Source organism: Apodemus sylvaticus, chromosome 3 (genome assembly GCF_947179515.1).
Source record: "Apodemus sylvaticus chromosome 3, mApoSyl1.1, whole genome shotgun sequence".
NCBI classification, from domain to species: Eukaryota; Metazoa; Chordata; class Mammalia; order Rodentia; family Muridae; genus Apodemus; species Apodemus sylvaticus.
The window spans coordinates 33696841-33716186 of NC_067474.1; the positions used below are offsets into that span (position 1 = coordinate 33696841).

Here is a 19346-nt window from a genome sequence, read left to right on the forward strand (position 1 = left end):
TCTATCCTCCTCTGAGTCATCAGGAAAACCCAGGTCACCCCTTTTGGCCCTTTGGAGGAGTTTGTATAGAACATTCTTGAAGCCACACTTGGTTTGGCTCAAGTATTCTTCCTAAAGGAAGTGATTTATCATATGTTTCCTGTATCTTCTGCTAGGAAAGTCTCTTGGCTGGCTTTGCCTGGCAGTTTTATTTCTGTCTTATAGATCTTAATTCAAGGCTACCATCCACAAACAGCTCTTTGAATCATTCAAGAGAAATGCAGGGTTTTTGCTCAGGGATTCCCCCCTTTCTGATACTCCTGGATGCTTCTTAGCATCTTCAGCCTCAGAGTCATTTAATGTCCTAGATTCAAATTCTGTCATCAGCTTTCTTGTAAGATCCAGGGTACTTGGGCACTGCATAATATGTGCCACTGTGTGATATGTGCCACTGTGTAATATGTGCCACTGTGTGATATGTGCCACTGTGTAATATGTGCCACTGTATAATATGTGCCACTGTGTGATATGTGCCACTGTGTAATATGTGCCACTGTGTAATATGTGCCACTGTGTGATATGTGCCACTGTGTAATATGTGGCACCTCTAGATTAGATACGCTTTCCAGGCTTCCATGCCTGTTCACACCCTGTAGTTGAAGGAAGAGACCTTGGAGAGAAGAAAGCATAGGTTATTTAGGAACCAGGTTTGGAATCCACCTTGTAGAAGCCAATCACCCACCCTATGGAGGTGGCAGTGTGCAGTGTTACTGCACTGGAAAACGGATGGCTTTAGTAGCTAGCTAGGAAGCGTCTGCTACAGTTTGTACAGCCATTAAATATCTAACGATGGTGAATGAGCCACTGCAAGTTTGCAGCTGACTGAACTGTGAAAAGAAAGATGTCCTTGAGAAAGACCATTAACTAGTGTAGACTTTCTGTTCTTGTGACCAGCAGACGAGTAAAGAGGAGAAGGAGGGAGGGAGGGGGAAAGGTGTGTGTGTGTGTGTTTTTCAAAGTGGGAAATTTGCACAAAACATAAGCTGGTCAGATATGCGACATATTATAATTTACCCATTTTGTGCTATACAAAGACTTCTATGTCGCTATCTAAATCTTATGAACACAACCAATTATCTCATTTCAGTTCCAGATTCAAATATTGTTCCCAGAAGTAATACTACATTGTTATTGTTTGTGGTTTACTAGAAGGACATAAGTTTATATAACACTAATGTTGCACACATGCCTTTACTGCTAGTTACTAACATGGCATTTCTTCAAAGGGCTTATAAAAATCAGATCTTTATAAAATCTTAAACATTTAGCTTGAAACAATAGATTTTTAGAACTATGACATGCCACTTCTTATCTATTAGACCAAAATATCTCCTTTACTACCTTGTATTTGAAATATCTTATTTTGTTGCCCTCTTTTAGCATTCATGAGTACAGTGTCATGAGTATGAGCCATCATGCTAAGTCTGAAGATAGGGAAAGCTGGTGAGCATTATAAGGACAAAGACAGGTTATTGTTTCAAATGTACTGAGAACTAGGGTTTCAAGTTCTTCATGCTGCATTCCCATAATAAATTTGGAACATTGGAATGAAGATTTAAAAATAGTACTTAAATTGTAAAATATGCACTTTTGAAAAAGAAAGGATTTATTTTGACAAAACTCAGGAAATGGGATTCCCTAGAAATCCAGAAAGACAAAACTTCCAGGAGCTAACAATGTCCAACACCATCAACGCTGAGGAACTAAAAAAAAAAAAAATACCCCAAAAACCCTGATAATCAGAAGGGATCACTGACAAAGTTTTCAGGATTCAGGATAGGAAATCTGATGGCAGTTGACTGGTCCTGAATGAGAAGTTGAAAAATGGGAGCTGTCAGTCTGTGAGATACAATGAAGAGGCATGGAAGACAGAAAGCACATTCACCTCGTGACAGGTAGGGAGGCTGCAGGCATTCTTTGATTTATTTAAAAAAATGTGTGTGCCTACTTAATTGACGAAGAAGTATAGGGGGAAAGAGAGAGGTTGTAGGCAGAGAGAAAAGGATAGTTAAAGGAGCATCAGATCTTTATGTGTTGGAGGCATAGAGATAAAAGCCACAAAACCCACAGTGTGGAATGAATCTTCCTTTTGTATGTCAAGGAGTTCATAGCTATGAGTAGACAGATGGTGCTGAGTGGAGAGTAGGCTCAGAAGTTTGAGGGATGGGAGACCATGGCTTTAAAGTCTCGTTGTGACAATATTTCAATGGTGGTCTTCATGTAGGTATCACAGATGCACAGGTGTGTATGCAGGTGTGTATACCTGTTCACACAGGTGTGTGCACCAGAGGAAGATGATGTGTGTTGCACTCTATCACCCTTTGCATTCTCTTGAGACAGGGGTTCTCATTGAATATGGAACTAGACTGAAGCCAGCAAGGTTCAGTGATCTACTGTCTAAACACACCCTGCTACCGAGTGCAGGAGTTATAGGTATACATGTAACCCTTCCTTGCTCTACCTGGCATTTTGCATTCGTGGTGGGATCTCAACTTATTTAGACCTTTGTTCTTGCTTTGCAAGCATTGTAACCCAGGGTGCCATCTCTGCAACCCTCTGAGTCTTGATAAAGGCACTTGAGAGAAGAGAAAGAACCCTGACTCACATTATCACTTTGCATTTCAATAATCCTTAAGTGGGGGTTGGGAATGCTAATGGTTCTTTAAGGTTTATATGAGATCTGGAGAAGATTCTGACTAGAAACAGGTGACAGGGTGGTGGGGCAGGTGGCTGACTCTCAAGGCACACCGTGAAGCTCCCTCACAGCAAGTGCCACTGTCATCAGCACTATGGAGCTAAAGGCCAAAACCAAGAAAGGAGGGCTCAGTATACCAATGTTGGGGTCACAGAGGTCCCCAAACTCACAGAGAAGCACTAAGAGAACCAGGAATGTTAGTCACATAAGGGTGTCCTCTCCAAGGAGGAGACAAAAATCAAATACCTGTATTCCATCCAGAAAACTGAGAGTGGATTTGGCTAACAACCTGGTAACCTTTCTGCTATCTGTGGAGGTAGATGTCACATACCTTACAGAAGCATCTCTCACTCAGATTCCCAGAACAATTGTCCCAGACTCTTCCCTCCCTAGACTGTTACCCACCCTTAGGGGAGGGAGATGTCACATGTGTTTTATGCCCTGCCGACCTCTATGCCATCAGCCAGAGACCACATTAGATTCTAGGCTTTTTAGCTATAGATCTTACCTTCATGGTCACTTGTACTTTGCTTTGTTTTCTTAAGATTTACTTATTTTACTTATATGAGAACACTGCAGCTGTCTTCAAACATATCAGAAGAGGGCATTGGATACCATTGCAGATGAATGTGAGCCACCATGTGGTTGCTGGAGATTTGGAAGAGCAGTCAGGGCTGTTAACCGCTGAGCCATCTCCCCAGCTCCCATTTATACTTTGTAAAGGAGTTCCTACGTAGTCATACCTTAAACTTTATTGTGTGCATGGAATTGGACTGATTGGATTGATTGGTGCCTAGAAACCTTGCCCAAATTGTAATGTGTTTAAATATGCTGACAATGAACTACCTGGCATTGGCCTCCTGGTAGACTGACCCAGGTTGACAAAGTCTCTCTGCACCAGGTTTTCACTTTTATCTCTTCAAGGCTTACTACCTAGCCCTCACAGCTACAGGACCCTCCTCATACCAACAGTGAGGCTGGCAAAGTTGGATTAGTGGGTTACTCATCGATGGTGAGATGGGGGTTGTGATTAAGGTTATTGAATTCAGATTCAAAACAGAAATACAGGGAAACGGCTGAATGCTGTCACTTGCTCCTGTTAATTTCTACCACTAATAACCTTACAGTGAACTTCCTCATATTATGAATTCCAGGTGCCACAGGATGTGGACAGTTTATCATGTGTTATTCTGTTCTTCTGGACACATCTGAGCTGCAACTTCCCCATCTTCCGTTCTATACCATCTGGACAGTTGTTTTACTTTTTTTCTTTCCTCATCAACTTAAGAATGGCCTGTGTATCTTGACACTTCTGCCAAGCCTGAGCTCCAGGGAAGCAGCTTTCAAGGGTTGTCACCTATGCTGTGAGGGGCTTTTCATTTATGCAGCTGCCTTTGAATCACCTATATCCCTGAAAGAAACATGAACATGTCAGAGAACTCTAATATACTCATTGTTTCATTCAGCCAGATGTGAGTAGAGTCACTTCCTTACTCGGCCATCACTACTGTAGCCACAGCTAATAGATATTTGCTCACATTTTCCCAGAAAAAGTCGCAAAATTGTATATTGTGTGGAATGCCAACTGTGCTAGGAAATGAGGTTTCCATGGTAAGTACCCCATGACCTTAGAAAACTACAGTTGTGTTAAATGTCTCCAAAGTAAATGCATGATGTGCCAACAAAGTATTAGGCAATATATCACAGGTCCATTCAGATAGCCTGGAAGAGGGAGAAGAAGTTGGACAAATTGGGGCAAAAGTAATTAAGCTCCAATGGAAAGAAACCTGTTAGTGGATAGACAGAGGGAAGAAGCCTTCTTCAAGGTGTGAGCAGGCAAAGATGCATGAAGGAAGGAGAGTACAAACTAGACAATCCCTGCTTAGGCTGAGCTACAGAAGTCTGACTACTTTGGAGGACAGCTGAGCCTTTACTTTGGAAATGGATTCAGTGAAATGTTTCTCTAGCCCCTTTGGTGAGTCTGGTTTAGTCTGTGTTTGGATGCCTATGACAACAGTAATTATCTGTCTAGTATGTGCAAGTCTGTGTGTGTGTGTGTGTGTATGTGTGTGTCTTATGATATATCCATGAACTAGTTTCCTCTCTCTGCCTTTGCACTGAAGATCAGGCCCTTCTTAAGCTGTCTGGCATTTCTTTAGGTGGAATGATTGAGGTTGCTATCCATAGATCCCTGATATATGGCAATTGCCCAAATCAATATGCTGGGTACAATTTGGAAGCCAAGATAAGAAGCAAGGCTAGAATAGATTCCCCAGAAATTCCTGGCGATACTCTTCTACACTAATGACTGCTTTTCAACATACTTTCCCTTATCTCCACATGTATGGTAGGTCTAATAAGATAGTAACAAATGACAGTTCACTTTGTCTGAGGACTCACAACGGAGACTTCAGCTGGGTTTTATGATGGCAGGCCTTACACTGATCCCACCTATTGCTCTGCCAGCTTTTATCTCTTTGTCTTTGACCTATGCGTATAATCTTTATAAGAAACAATGAGCAAAGAGGCAGAGAGGTAACTGGGAAGATAAGTAGTTGGAAATTAATGTTTCCTTAAACATTTGTTACCCTTTTATTATGTCTCTCTGAAATATCAGCTTCACAGACTATGTGAACAGTACAGAGGAAGAATGTGGAACTGTTACTAATTCTTCCTTCCTGAAATCTTTCTGTCCAAGAACAGGATTTATACTATTTTGAATGTGGAGATTTCCTTAGTTCAAATAGGAATCAAGATAAATGGCAGAATATTGGCCAATATGCCATGGCATTAGTTTAGTTTTGAAGCTACCTTTCAAAATGAGATTTCTAGATGTATACTTAGATATATTGTCAAATTCATAATGTTTTTCTTCTTACTTAGTGTTTACATTTTGAAATCACTCAAAGTGTGATTACCTTTGACTGTGGGTTGGCAATGTCATATCTAAAGAGCACATTGTGCCTAGAATTCTCTAAAGTGTGGCAGTGGTTATGATAGTCTATGAGATCATGAAAATTGGCAGTAGACATTGCTTTTTACTCACATCTGCTGCTGAAGACTCTGGGACAATTTAATTTCACCCATTCTTTTGATTCTTCTTGTAGTAAAAATAGAAAAGCTGTCATGAGGACTTCCAGGCTCTAAGGCTTGCGATTTCTTTTTCGGTGTCATCCTTCTCTCAGCAGATGATCGTGTTATGTTGGGCATAAAGCCTTTGTTTTGAGCATCTTAGGCTCTTTTGGACTCTAAGTATTATTAGAATTTATAGCAACATCACAACATCCAGATGTTGCTGAGCAACTTTATGTATAACCCTAATAACAAACACCAGAATTAAACTATTAATAGACCAGGCTGTAAACAGCTGTTTCAGTGTGAGTTTGATGGCACCATGGTAGCTGATTCAGAGATTTCTACAGAGAATATTCACTTGATTAACAATATCAAAGTCAATAGAATGGATCGGCAGGATTAATATAGTTAAAATGGCCATTTTGCCAAAAGCAATATACAGATTCAACGCAATACCCATCAAAATCCCAACTCAATTCTTCACAGAGTTAGAAAGAGCAATTCTCAAATTAATCTGGAATAACAAAAAACCCAGGATAGCTAAAACTTTTCTCAACAATAAAAGAAATTCTGGGGGTATCAGTATCCCTGATCTCAAGCAATATTACAGAGCAATAATGTTAAAAACTGCATGGTATTGGTACAGTGACATCAGGCAGATCAATGGAACAGGATTGAAGATCCAGAAATGAACCCACACACCTATGGCCACTTGATCCTCGACAAAGCAGCTGAAAACATCCAATGGAAAAAAGATAGCCTTTTTAACAAATGGTACTGGTTCAACTGGAGGTCAGCATGCAGAAGAATGGGAATTGATCCATCCTTGTCTCCTTGTACTAAGCTCAACTCCAAATGGATCAAGGACCTCCACATAAAGCCAGACACTATGAAGCTAATAGAAAAGAAACTGGGGAAGACCCTTGAGGACATCGGTACAGGGGGAAAGTTTCTGAACAGATTACCAATAGCGTATGCTCTAAGATCAAGAATTGATGAATGGGACCTCTTAAATTACATAGTTTTTGTAAGGCAAAGGACACCATCAAAAGGACAAATAGGCAACCAACAAATTGGGAAAAGATCTTCACCAACTGTACATCAGATAGAGGGCTAATATCCAATATATATAAAGAACTCAAGAAGTTAGACCCCAGAAAACCAAATAACCCTATTAAAAATGGGGTACAGAGTTAAACAAAGAATTTTTACCTGAAGAACTTCAGATGGCGGAGAAGCATCTTAAAAAATGCTCAACTTCATTAATCATTAGGGAAATGCAAATCAAAACAACCCTGAGATTTCACCTTACACCAGTCAGAATGGCTAAGATTAAAAATTCAGGAGACAGCAGATGTTGGAGAGGGTGTGGAGAAAGAGGAACACTCCTCCACTGCTGGTGGGGTTGCAAATGGGTACAACCACTCTGGAAATCAGTCTGGCGGTTCCTCCGAAAACTGGGCACCTCACTTCCAGAAGATCCTGCTATACCACTCCTGGGCATATATCCAGAAGATTCCCCAGCATGTAATAAGGATACATGTTCTTCTATGTTCATAGCAGCCCCATTTATAATTGCCAGAAGCTGGAAAGAACCCAGGTATCCCTCAACAGAAGAGTGGATGCAAAAAATGTGGTATATAGACACAATGGAGTACCATTCAGCCATTAGAAACAATGAATTCATGAAATTCTTAGGCAAATGGATGGATCTGGAGAACATCATACTAAGTGAGGTAACCCAGCCTCAAAAGATGAATCATGGTATGCACTCACTAATAAGTGGATATTAACCTAGAAAACTGGAATACCCAAAACATAATCCACACATCAAATGAGGTACAAGAAGAATGGAGGAGTGGCCCCTTGTTCTGGAAAGACTCAGTGAAGCAGTATAGGGCAAAACCAGAACAGGGAAGTGGGAAGGGTTGGGTGGGAAAACAGGGGGAGGGAAGGGGGCTGATGGGACTTTCGGGGAGTGGGGGTCTAGAAAAGGGGAAATAATTTGAAATGTAAATAAAAAAATATATCGAATTAAAAAAAAAAAGAACTACAGTTTCTGCTAGTAGCAATACAGTCCCTTTCTGACATTATTACTCTAAAGTAGTAGTTTTCAACCTTCCTAATGCCATGATTCTTTACTATGGTTCCTCATGGCTACTTCATAATTTTGCTACTGATATAAAGTTTAATAAAATATTGGATAATGCAACCCCTGTAAAAGGGTTGTTTAGTTCTAAAGGGGTTGCAACTGACAGGTTGAGAACTATTGCTCTCAAGGGAGTTTGATAGAGTTTCACAAAAATCTTTATCCAGTGTAGTTGAGACTTTTACTTTGCATGCCATTGAATATTTCCAATTTCACTCAAAAATCATAAGCTTGAGGAAATGGTTTTCTATATTTATTGTGTTAAAAGACTAATGATCAGAGTGCCTTTTCTTCTCAATGAGGCAGGGTAGACTACTGGCATCTTCTCAGAGCCTCTGAACAGTTCAATAAGGAGAAAGAAAAAAAGCTCCATTTTGTGGGTAATGAGAGAGTAAGTATTCAAAATTCAGCACAACAATTAAGTATTTATTTAGCCCAAATCTCAGCTTCTTTACAGTCTCAGTCCAGTTGATAGTCATGTTCAATCAATCCTTCCTGGCCATGAGGATTGTGGATTTTCTTTTCTTATTGACTCTGTTTTCCTTTCCTTTCCTCTCCTTTCATTTCCTTTCCTTTCCTCTCCTCTCCTTTCCTCTCCTCTCCTCTCCTTTCCCCCTTCCTCTCCCCTTTCCCCTTTCCCTTTCTCCCTTCCCTTCCCTTCCCTTCCCTTCCCTTCTCTTCTCCTTTCTTCCCTTTCCCCTTTCCCCTTTCCCCCTTCCCCCCTCTTCTTTCCTCCTTCCCCCTTTCCCCTTTCCCCCTTCCCCCTTTCCGCCTTTCCCCCTTTCCCCCTTCTCCTCTCCCCTCTCCCCCTTTCCCCTTTCCCCCTTCCCCTTTCCCTTTTCCCCCTTCCACCCTCCCCTTTCCCCCTTCCCCCTTTCCCCTTTCCCCCTTCCCCCTTTCCCCTTTCCCCCTTCCCCCTTTCCGCCTTTACCCCTTTCCCCCTTCCCCTCTCCCCTCTCCCCCTTTCCCCTTTCCCCTTCCCCTTTCCCCCTTTCCTCCTTTCCCCCTTTCCCCCTTTCCTCCTTTCCCCCTTTCCCCCTTTCCTCCTTTCCCCCTTTCCCCCTCCCCCCTTTCCCCCTTTCCCTCTTTCCCCCTTTCCCCCTTTCCCCCTTCCCCTTCCCCTTTCCCCTTTCCCTTTTCCCCCTTCCCTTCCCTTCCCTTCCCTTCACTTCCCTTCTCCTTTCTTTTCTTTTCTTTTCTTTTCTTTTCTTTTCTTTTCTTTTCCTTTTTTGTGGCATGGACTTGAATCACAATGCTGATCTGTGTTTAGGTTTTTCAGTTTACACAACCAAAGAGCTTCTGAAGCTATCATCCTGGAAGCTCCTCTCCAAGTAAGACAGGTTGTTATATTAACTGCAGTTTTGAAATTGCCAGGAATTCTTTTCCATTTAACATTAAAAGCAAAATATCTCAAGTAGATCCTAAGCATGCTGCCAGTGTCTACCTGTTTTCACTGTCTGACACCATTATTCCCAAGGTCTAGAACTGTCTATCATTTGTTGTGCTAACTGAGATGAGACCACATTGCCATGGATTTCAGTTTAGGCACCCCTCCTGCATGTGTTTGGTGGATACCATTTCCCTTGGAACTGCATTTTAGAAAGGCCATTAAAAAGGTTAGCTAGACCTCTTCATTTTCTTAAAAGCTCTATTTTAAGCAATATATTCATATTTTCCATAGTAGAGATGAGTAGATTTGATTTTCTAAAGTAATTCAACTGTAAAAACTGATTAATATTTGTCATTGTCTTACAGGAACACACCAGAAAGTTGTGTGACAAGTGCCTTATAAATTTTCAGGTGCTCAATAAGTGGCATTGTTAACCTGTGCAGATATGGCTCTAAAATAGAACCTTAAGGCATGATATGCCTTTTATTTGACACTAAACAATAACTTAGTTGGTGAACATCCCACGAGTCACTTTTAGTGTCTCTTCAATTTTTTCAAAAGAGTTCCACACGAAAGACTGTAATAATTTGTTGTATCATTTATGTAAGTTTAAGCAGCTGAAAGAGTCAGATGCAGATATTTGCACCCAACCAATGGACAGAAGCTGCTGACCCCTGTGGTTGAATTAGGGAAAGGCTGAAAGAAACTAAGGAGGAAGGTGACACTGTATGAGGACCAGCAGTCTCAATTAACCTGAACGCACCTCCTGTCGATCTCTTAGACACTGGACCACCAACCACGCAGCATACACCAGGTGATGATATGAGATCCCCAACACATATACAGCAGAGGACTGCCAGGTCAAGATTCAATCAGGGATGATGCACCTAACCCTCAAGAGACTGGAGGCCCCAGGGTGTTTAGAGGTCAGGTGGGGTTGTGGGTTGGGGTTGGAGACATGCTCGTGGAGACAGGGGGTTGGAGAGGAGGTATGAAATGTGGACTAGGGAGGTGGGGAATAAAATCTGGAGTGTAAACAAACAAACAAACAAACAAATAACTTTGTTGTTTACACAGTTGGATCTCACACATACAACCCTTGGAATTACTACTAGTGCTGTTAGTTAACTTTTAAAGTTTTACTACCAGCATGTTCCCAACTGGTGATGAATAGAATAACCTTATCTGCTCAGCATGTTACCTACAGCCATGCTGGGACCTCTGACATGCTCTGTCAGCAGGCTCTAGGCTTCTGAGTCTCTCTCCCACTTCTGAGAGCTCGGAGTGATGGTCAGTGTACACTGCCACCTTGCTTATGTGAGGCTGAGTTTGTTTCCTCTATTACAACTTTACTCTGTTGAGTTCAGTCATTTATGATTTGAAATATGAAAGATTTCCTAGCCTTGTAAAGGCTTTTAGAGATCAGTGTCTTACCCAGAAGGGACCCCAGGGAATGATTATGATACTTACAGGTGTCTTCTTCTTCCATGGAAATGCTGATCACATAACAGGCATACACAAAACCAATCAGCTGGAAAAAAGCAGATGTTTTCAGAGTTTGTACCAATATATCAATAACGTCTATGAATTTATAATAGAATAAACTTTTACAACTAAATAGCTGTTATTTAAAACTTATTCATTTTTCAGTAAGTTAAATAGCTTTCTAAAAATTATAGATAAATAAGACATAGGAACAGTTTTTGGATACCTCACGTAGATTTAGAATATATAAACCGTTACAAATTATTCATGTTATATATTTTAGTTTTTTCCTATTTATAGAGCAATTTGTACTATATTCATAATTCCTATAACCATTTTAATGTTTAACATGCAGAAAATAACCCAAAATATGTTGCATATAAATTAAACAGTAATCATCTACTTAATAATTTAAAGTACCGTGACAATGTAAATTCTATCTACTGCTAAACTGTTTGTTAATTACATCATAAGAAAATACATTAACTTGCTGGTGATTAGTTAGTGGTAAAATGCAGTAGGAGAGAAAATGTCACAAAGAGTAAACATATCACAGAGCAGCCTTTGATGCTTCTCATATTTTTTTCTTGTACTTCCCTAAATTATGATTTTAGCCAGGAGACACAACAGTTCTTAGAGGTTAATATTGTTACGTAATTACAGCTACTCTAAAATTGCTAGACTTCCTCAAGAGAGTTAAAAACAGCTGCCTCTCTAGCTGTTATAGTCAGCCATTTTTCCTTTTTCTGTGTGGTCAAAGCTTGTTCTCTCCTCCTATCCTCATTGTACAACAGCCCTGAACAGTTCCTTTTCAGTGCTGATTTATAATGAAGCTAGCCCCAGGGTCAAAGGCTGGTTTTCCTATTGTGAGGACTACAGGTAGGATATCCAACTGCCCACAGTGATTCCTTACCCAGTCTTATAATCCTACCCCAGATGATGGAGCTAAGGCCAATACATCTAAGACCTGAATGAGAAATTAGGGGGGAGGCCTCTACAAACTTACAGAGGGGCTTCCTACTGAGGGGGTCAGTAGGAGGATGATGGGACTCTGGGTACAAAGAGTAAAGTGTGGGTGTTAAGTGGTCAGCCAGAAAGTGGTAATGCTGAGAGACATATAGACAATGCAGAGAAATCATGAAGGAGGGGTTGAGGGAGATTCTGAGACACCCACAGAATTGCTCTCTGGATAAAACACCAGTCAGTGCGGACTGTCAGATCCAGCCAGTGTCCTTTGCCAGCTTACAGGAGAGCCAGGGGTGTTGAGTCCTTACTCCCTCTATTTTCCTTCATGACTCCTTCATCTCTTGAATGACCAAGGAGGGAGGCATGGAGAGGAAAGTAGCTAGTTATATGGTCCATTCTTAATGAAGACCTGGATAGTAAGATGCCGCTTAAGTTGAGGAGCTGAGGGTTCGTGTGAACCTGGCTGAGAACCCTAGAAACTATATATTCAGGTTGAAATATGATCCAGAATGTGAGATGAAAAGGGTCTTTGAATGTGCCTGAAGTGGCTGCGGAAGAAAGAACTGCTTTTAAATTGGCTTCTACTGAATCTAACTTGTGCAGGAAGTCAGCTTCATACAGGAAAAGACACGGCTTATGACTACTATGATGTCCACTCTCTGGAGCTTTCTCTAAGAAGCTTTCACATGGTCTCTAAGTCATGGGGATACTCCCATGACAGGTTAATACTAAACCACTCGTGCATACATAAATGTGCACCATTTGAATGTACTGTAATGTTCACTATTCTATTATTCAGTCACTTTCATTATAAATAACATGATAATATTGATTTCTTCTGTGCATTTGTCTCTATTTCTGTATTTTACTTTCTAAGGTAGAATTACTATAGGAAAACACTGCTGGACATTTCCTTTTATTATTTTTATAACTATTGACTTGGTGTTTAGAACGTTTGTTCCATTTCCTTGTAGTAAGACCATTCAAAATCCATTTTGGTTATTTTTAAATATTTGATGCAGTAAGAATATATAATTATTATGATTCAATTAAAACAATGAAAAATAAGCTGAAGTATCACTTATTTGACTACAGTAGTAACTAACAATACTCATCTTACCAGTCATTGATAGTAGAGAATAGTGTTCCTAGAAAGCATGCATTCATAAAATAAAACACCTCTTTACCTTGTTTTATTTTAAAGATTTATTTATCACTATATGTAAGTACACCGTAGCTGTCTTTAGACACACCAGAAGAGGGTGTCAGATCTCATTATGGATAGTTGTGAGACACCATGTGGTTGCTCGGAATTGAACTCAGGACCTTTGGAAGAGCAGTCAGTGCTCTTGACCATTGAGCCATCTCTTCAGCCCCTACCTCTTTACCTTTACTTTATCTGATACATTTTTATTCTTTATTAGTTATAGTTATATGAATTATATGAAAAGTTTCTTTGCCCATTTAAGAATTGACATTTTCAATATTTGTTATTTTTTGAGATTTATTTATTTATTTTGTGTGTGTGTGTGTGTGCGTGCTGGCATTAGTGTATGTGTACCATATGTCTTTAGGTACCTGTATGGGCCTGAAAAGGGTACTGAATTCCAGAAGAGGGAACTGGAGGGATCGGTGGCTATGAGTCACCATGTGTACACTGGGAACTGAAACAGGGTCCTCTGCAAGCATAGTAAGTGCTCTTAACCATCAATCTAGGCTCCAGTCTTGTGTGTGTGTGTGTGTGTGTGTGTGTGTGTAAGGTTTTATGGTCTAAAATGTTTGCTAATACACTGGATTTTTTTTTTTAACTTCACAAAGTAATTGTGCCTTCACAGCCTTAGAATAGTTTTCTTGCTAAATCATATACTGGAAGGCATCTGCCAATGGACAGGTACTTAGCTCTTGTTCGTGTCTCTGTTTTGGAGTGCACATTTTGCATATTCAGCACCACAGCTAGTCCTCCTGGAAGGTCTTATCAACATCTGTTTTCTTGCTTCTACAGCTTCCATAAGATGTTGATATTCTTGGTTGGTAGCACTACCTCACTATCCTCAGTGCTAACAATCCCAAGACAGAGTTCTCCTGATGCTGCTATCATTGTGGTCTTCTCCAGTCTGTCTTCTTGTCCTGCTTTTTCTGGTGTGGGTCACTGTGTTGAACTTCCCTGGACAACCTTGGACAGTCTCTGCATTGTTGAGACCACCTGATTATCATACCTACTTTTGTCTGCGAAAACAGTTTATCACCCTTTGTGTTGAGTAGTTATGTCACCAGAGGTTTCACAAATTGGGATGTAGAACCCCTCCAGGAACGTGCATTACACATCTGTGAACTTGTTTTAACCCAGGAACAGGTTTACCATACAAGTTTAGTTCTAGGAGATGGTGTTGAGAGAATGACATTCTGAGGTCAGTGTTTGGGATCATGCTAGTGAAATCACATCTTCTTCATTCATTCCTTTCAGGAAACACCATTTTGTAATACTGAGATGAAAGCAGCTATAAGCATCTGCACATTTTATATCCGATTTTATGTCTTTTCAACTTTTCTAAAATATGTGCTCTAAGAGCAGAACCCAAGTGCTTTAAATACCACTCATTTCAAGCGGTTATACTGACAACTTAAAATTGGTGTATGCGTATGTGTGGTATCTTTCATTTCGAAATTGTGTGGTTTTTATTTTGTATTGTGCCTGATAGATACGACACTTATACCAAGAGGATGCTGCGTGTGCACTCTTACTTAACAAGAAACATAATTCACATTTTTATTTATAAGCCACAGATTGTTGCAGAAGAAGCATCGATGTCACCTGAAAGAAATTTGTTTTTGCTATACTTAGTATGTAATTTGTAAATGTGCTGAACCTTTCATGATTTCCAGTTAATCTTAGTTCTACATGACTGCCATAGGAAATCTAGTCACTCTGTGGCTCCTGCTTTCTCCCTCTTCATACTCTCTGGGGCGTTGCTAAAGTCTCAGTGCCACAATTCACCTGATGTATTTGACAGGGTGAGGCCACCCCTGGGAATCTACAAGTCAGATAATGTTAGAGCCTTTTCTTAGGTTCAGATAAAAGTAAATATGAAAAATGGTATAGCATGCTACCCCCTTGTTGCATATATTATCGGTGCCTCCTTCAGATACAGGCATTAGGGGTTGTTTTGTGTATCTCTTTGGCTTGTGTGGTGCTGTGAGCAAGAATGGAGCCCATAGATCCATTTGGGAGTGGAACTGGCTGATAGGATTAGAAGAATTAACAGGTGTGGTTTTGTTGGAGTAGGTGTGGTCTGTTGGAGAAAATGTATCACTAAGCTTGGGCTTTGTGGTTTCAGAGTTCACAGCAGCCCCAACATTCTCTGTGTCTCTGTATCTGTATCTTGCTGAATCTTTCTGTATCTCTCTGTATCTTTGTCTGTCTCTGCCTCTGTCTCTCCGTCTCCCTCTCCCTCCCCCCCTCTCTCTCCTCTTCTCTCCCTCTCTCCTGCGTATGGTCTAAGATGGTATACTCTGAGCTCCAGGACCATGCTGGCTGGTGTGCTGCCATGCTTCTTGATTTGCTGATAATGAATAAACCATCAGAAATTGTAAGCAATTCCCCAGTAAGTATAGCCTCGGTCATTGTGTTTATTCATAGTAATAGAATACTGATTAAGACAGCCTGTTGTTTATGCACCTGACTTTGAAGAGATTCTTTTTGCTTGAAAAGACAGTTTCATGAGTTCAAGGCATCTGAGTTCAATAGCATAAACATTAGTGAATTAGATTTCTTTGGCATCATAAGGGGGTAGACCAAGGTGTAGGCAAATTCATTGTAAGTTTCTTCCTACCCATCATGACGAAAGTGACAGAGGCTTTGGGTTTCCTGCAACAGTGTAGGAAAAGATAGATCTGGCCTGGATAGAAACCCATCTGGCCAGGTTTTGGTGTTTAATGACCCACAGACAGAAATTTAGACAAGCATTTCTAATTTTACTTTAGAAGTTTCTGCATTATATGATGATTTTATATTTTAATTTTCATATCAAACTAAGGCCAATTAATTCTTGCACATAATCACCATTTCTCATCTAGGTAAGTGAGAGGCATACAATGATATGTGGGGATGCTTGCTTGGGCGAGTATACTAAGGGCTCTGAGGCAAGACTGAGACTATCATGATACTTATTATTACTGTGAGTATGAACTTCTGCTGTAATTAAGAAAAATAGGCAACACCTTTATTCACATCTAAGTGTTGACTTAAGAGAAAATGGATTATTTTTTTTCTTTTGGATGTCTTTTGAGCAGGACAATTGGAGTATGCATTCACACATTACTGTTCATTTTGACAGAGAACATATATTTTTGTGTTTTCTAAAATTGCTCATTCCATTTGGCACAGCTGGATCCATCAACATTTATTGGTAAGTCCATCCGCATTTACTGGCTGGTCTATTGGCATTTACGGGAAGTAAGGCCAGAGGATTGATGAGAAGGCCCCTTAGGAGCAAACAGTATTGCTAAAACACTGCTCTCACATATCAATATGGGAAGTTAATTTGATGGAGTTGGGTTTGGAGACTCAACAGGAGTCCACTTTGCCTTGAACAGTCCCCCACCCCCCACCTCCTACTCCCTGACAGAGCAGCAGTGGAAGCCTAGCCTTCTGGTTTTCCTGTCAGCTGCCAGAACAGGTCTGGAAAGTATTAAGTGCTCACTGGTAAATCATTTTAATATACATTTATATACTTAAAGATACAAATATGTGTCCTCCAAGGGATTTTTATAGCATAAAATAAAATTTCACTTTTTGCAGCAAACTTTTATGTGGTCCTCGTTCAAATCTTCTTCTAGCCTTAAAATATATGTTGACCAGATGGTTAACATTAAAGACTAGATATGAGGTTTATTGCCTTCATTTCCTCATCCAAGTAAGTAAAGCTGAAATAGAATAAACAGTTTGGGGATAGATGGATTGCCTATGGCAGTAAACAAGTCAGGGTGAACACAGAAGTTCATTATAGTTGGCCTTCTGTGAAGGCAAAACAGCAGGCTTTGGGCTAATATTTTCAGATTAAATTCAATGTAACTTTTATTTCTCCCCCATGGTTTAAGGCTATGGATTCTGAAAAAATACTAGATTAGCTGTATTTCATGAAAATATGTACTGTGTATGTGCTGGTCAGTGTATTTACTTTTTCCTTTTCAAATATTATGTGGTTTTTCAAATATGGTTTTGATTGACAGAGGATATTATCAGATATTTAATCATAGTGACAGCACAAGCAAAAAATGTTCTTACCAGTGGGAATTTGGGAATGCACAGTTCTAAAAGGAAGGAACAATATGTACCAACAGAATGTTTGTCAGAGCCAATTGTTCACTAATGGACCTTAATATAGTCTAGATTGATGACATAAAAGGAATTCTGGCCAGGAAATTGAAATATACAGTTCCATTAGAAACAATAAGATAAAGATTTACTATGCTAGAAACATTAGCTCACTCTCCAGGCTCTCAAACAGAATTTGCCGGTCATAATCTCAATATTATTACAAATGAATTAATTAAAATATTTCCTTTTACTTTTGCTTTATTGATGGGCATATTAATAAAATATTTATTTCAGGAATTACTCTTGCTATTGTGATTAACCAAACTGCTGGTTAATTAATAATGTTATGCTCATAAGAGCCTGTCTAGACATCCTGTTAATCACCAAATTGTAGATGGCTGGCTGTGTGCTTCTTGGTTTCCTAGAATAAGAATTGAAATAGTCTCTGTGGCTCTCTGCTGATCTACAAGTAATGGAATCAAATGTATTCTTGCCAAGAGAAGAAAAAAAACATGCAACATAAGTAACACAAGGGTGACAGTCCTCAGTATTTTATCCTCCGTGGTTTTGTATATTTGAGACAGGGCCTCACTCTGTAACCCAGGCTGACCTGGGATACGCTGTAGCAAAAGCTACCTTCAGACCCATGGCAAGCCATTGCTTCAGTCCCAGAGTGCTAAAACTATAGGTAGAAACCATTTTACCTGAACAAAGACTTTACTAAAGATTGAACACAGCTTCAGGACTGCTAGATTACAGCTTGGCACTGCAACACAGCCTGGCCTATATTTCTGATTTTAGTAAAGTTGTGAAAGAGGCTATCTTTTTTTTTTTTTTTTTTTTTTCACCTCACACCAGTCAGAATGGCTAAGATTAAAAACTCAGGAGACAGCAGGTGTTGGCAAGGATGTGGAGAAAGAGGAACACGCCTCCACTGCTGGTGGGGTTGCAAGCTGGTACAACCACTCTGGAAATCAGTCTGGCAGTTCCTCAGAAAACTGGGCACGTCACTTCTGGAGGACCCTGCTATACCACTCCTGGGCATATACCCAGAGGATTCCCTGGCATGCAATAGGGATACATGCTCCACTATGTTCATAGAGGCTATCTTTTTAAAGTCAACTTTTTGTCTCTTCCATAAAAGCCATCCATGATCATATAGAATTTAAAATTATCTTTGTGTTGTAAATTCTGGCAGCATAAACCTACCCTTTTACATAAACTTAATGAAGGCAAATGACTTAAGAATTGGTTTTAACACCATTTTTTCTGTATAAGAGGTTAATTACTTTCCACAACTGGGAATTGGTTAGACATTTGGTTTGTCACCCTCTGAAAGTCCTGCCTTCATTCCCTCAGAGAGAGGGTCTGTGTCTTTCTCTGCTTTGCTCCAGGCTCCCAAACCCTCCACAGGAGCACATTTAAAATGATTGCACCATCTATTCATGTCTAGACTATAAGGCTCTACCATAGAATTTTCTTTCTTTAGCTCAATATGGGACTTTTTTTCCTTTAAATACTCACTACTTGACCTTGTAGGAGGCAGGTGTTCATCAATATTTCTGAATGGAAGGAGGGACAGGAGTCTGCCTTCTAAAACAATGTGGAGCAAACTCTGAATTCTGGGCATCACCAGTGCTAAAGCCACCAGCCATGTTATTCAGCCAGTGTAAGCCTCTTGCACTTATATACTAGTTGCTTTTATTCATTCAGTAACTTGAGAAACTTTGACCTCTCTTTCTGAGGAATCAGGATTGAGCACTGTCTCACCCTCAGTGTTAGGTTGATCATCAGGTCTATCTGTCCTTTTAAGGAGTTTTGTATAAAAATAAACAAACCAAAACCAACCTTAGATACTGAAGAACAGGCAGCAGGTGGACAATTTCATCTCACACTGCTTTCTGGATACATTTCTTTCTTTACTGTTCCCAAGAGGGCCTTTCTGAGCCACTACTACCAGGTTCACCTGCTTTCTCCCACATGCCCAGCGCAACAGAGGCCTACCAACAGACGAACCCCAGGGGAAGAAGTCTTGAGAGGGAATGGCTTTCTGTTTATTTAGATCAGTGAAATGAGTGTGCATCTTGGTAATAACCACCTTGTTTTTAATGAAATTGCTTACTGTTCTTTTCAGGACTCACAATGAGAGTTATGTCTATTTATGGAACCCTAGTAAAGTCTGAACTCACCTATAGATATTTTGTTCCTTCCTAAGAGGTCCCCTGAAACC

General features: G+C 40.1%; 1 protein-coding gene across 1 annotated transcript in view; it reads right to left on the reverse strand.

Annotated features, from left to right (window-relative positions):
- Nkain3 (sodium/potassium transporting ATPase interacting 3) overlaps window positions 1-19346 on the reverse strand; it is a 377140-nt gene that overhangs the window by 61286 nt on the left and 296508 nt on the right. Inside the window, exon 4 of the mRNA XM_052175775.1 lies at window positions 10819-10879. Coding sequence (XP_052031735.1) covers window positions 10819-10879 — 61 coding nt within the window. The remainder of the gene's footprint in view (window positions 1-10818; window positions 10880-19346) is intronic.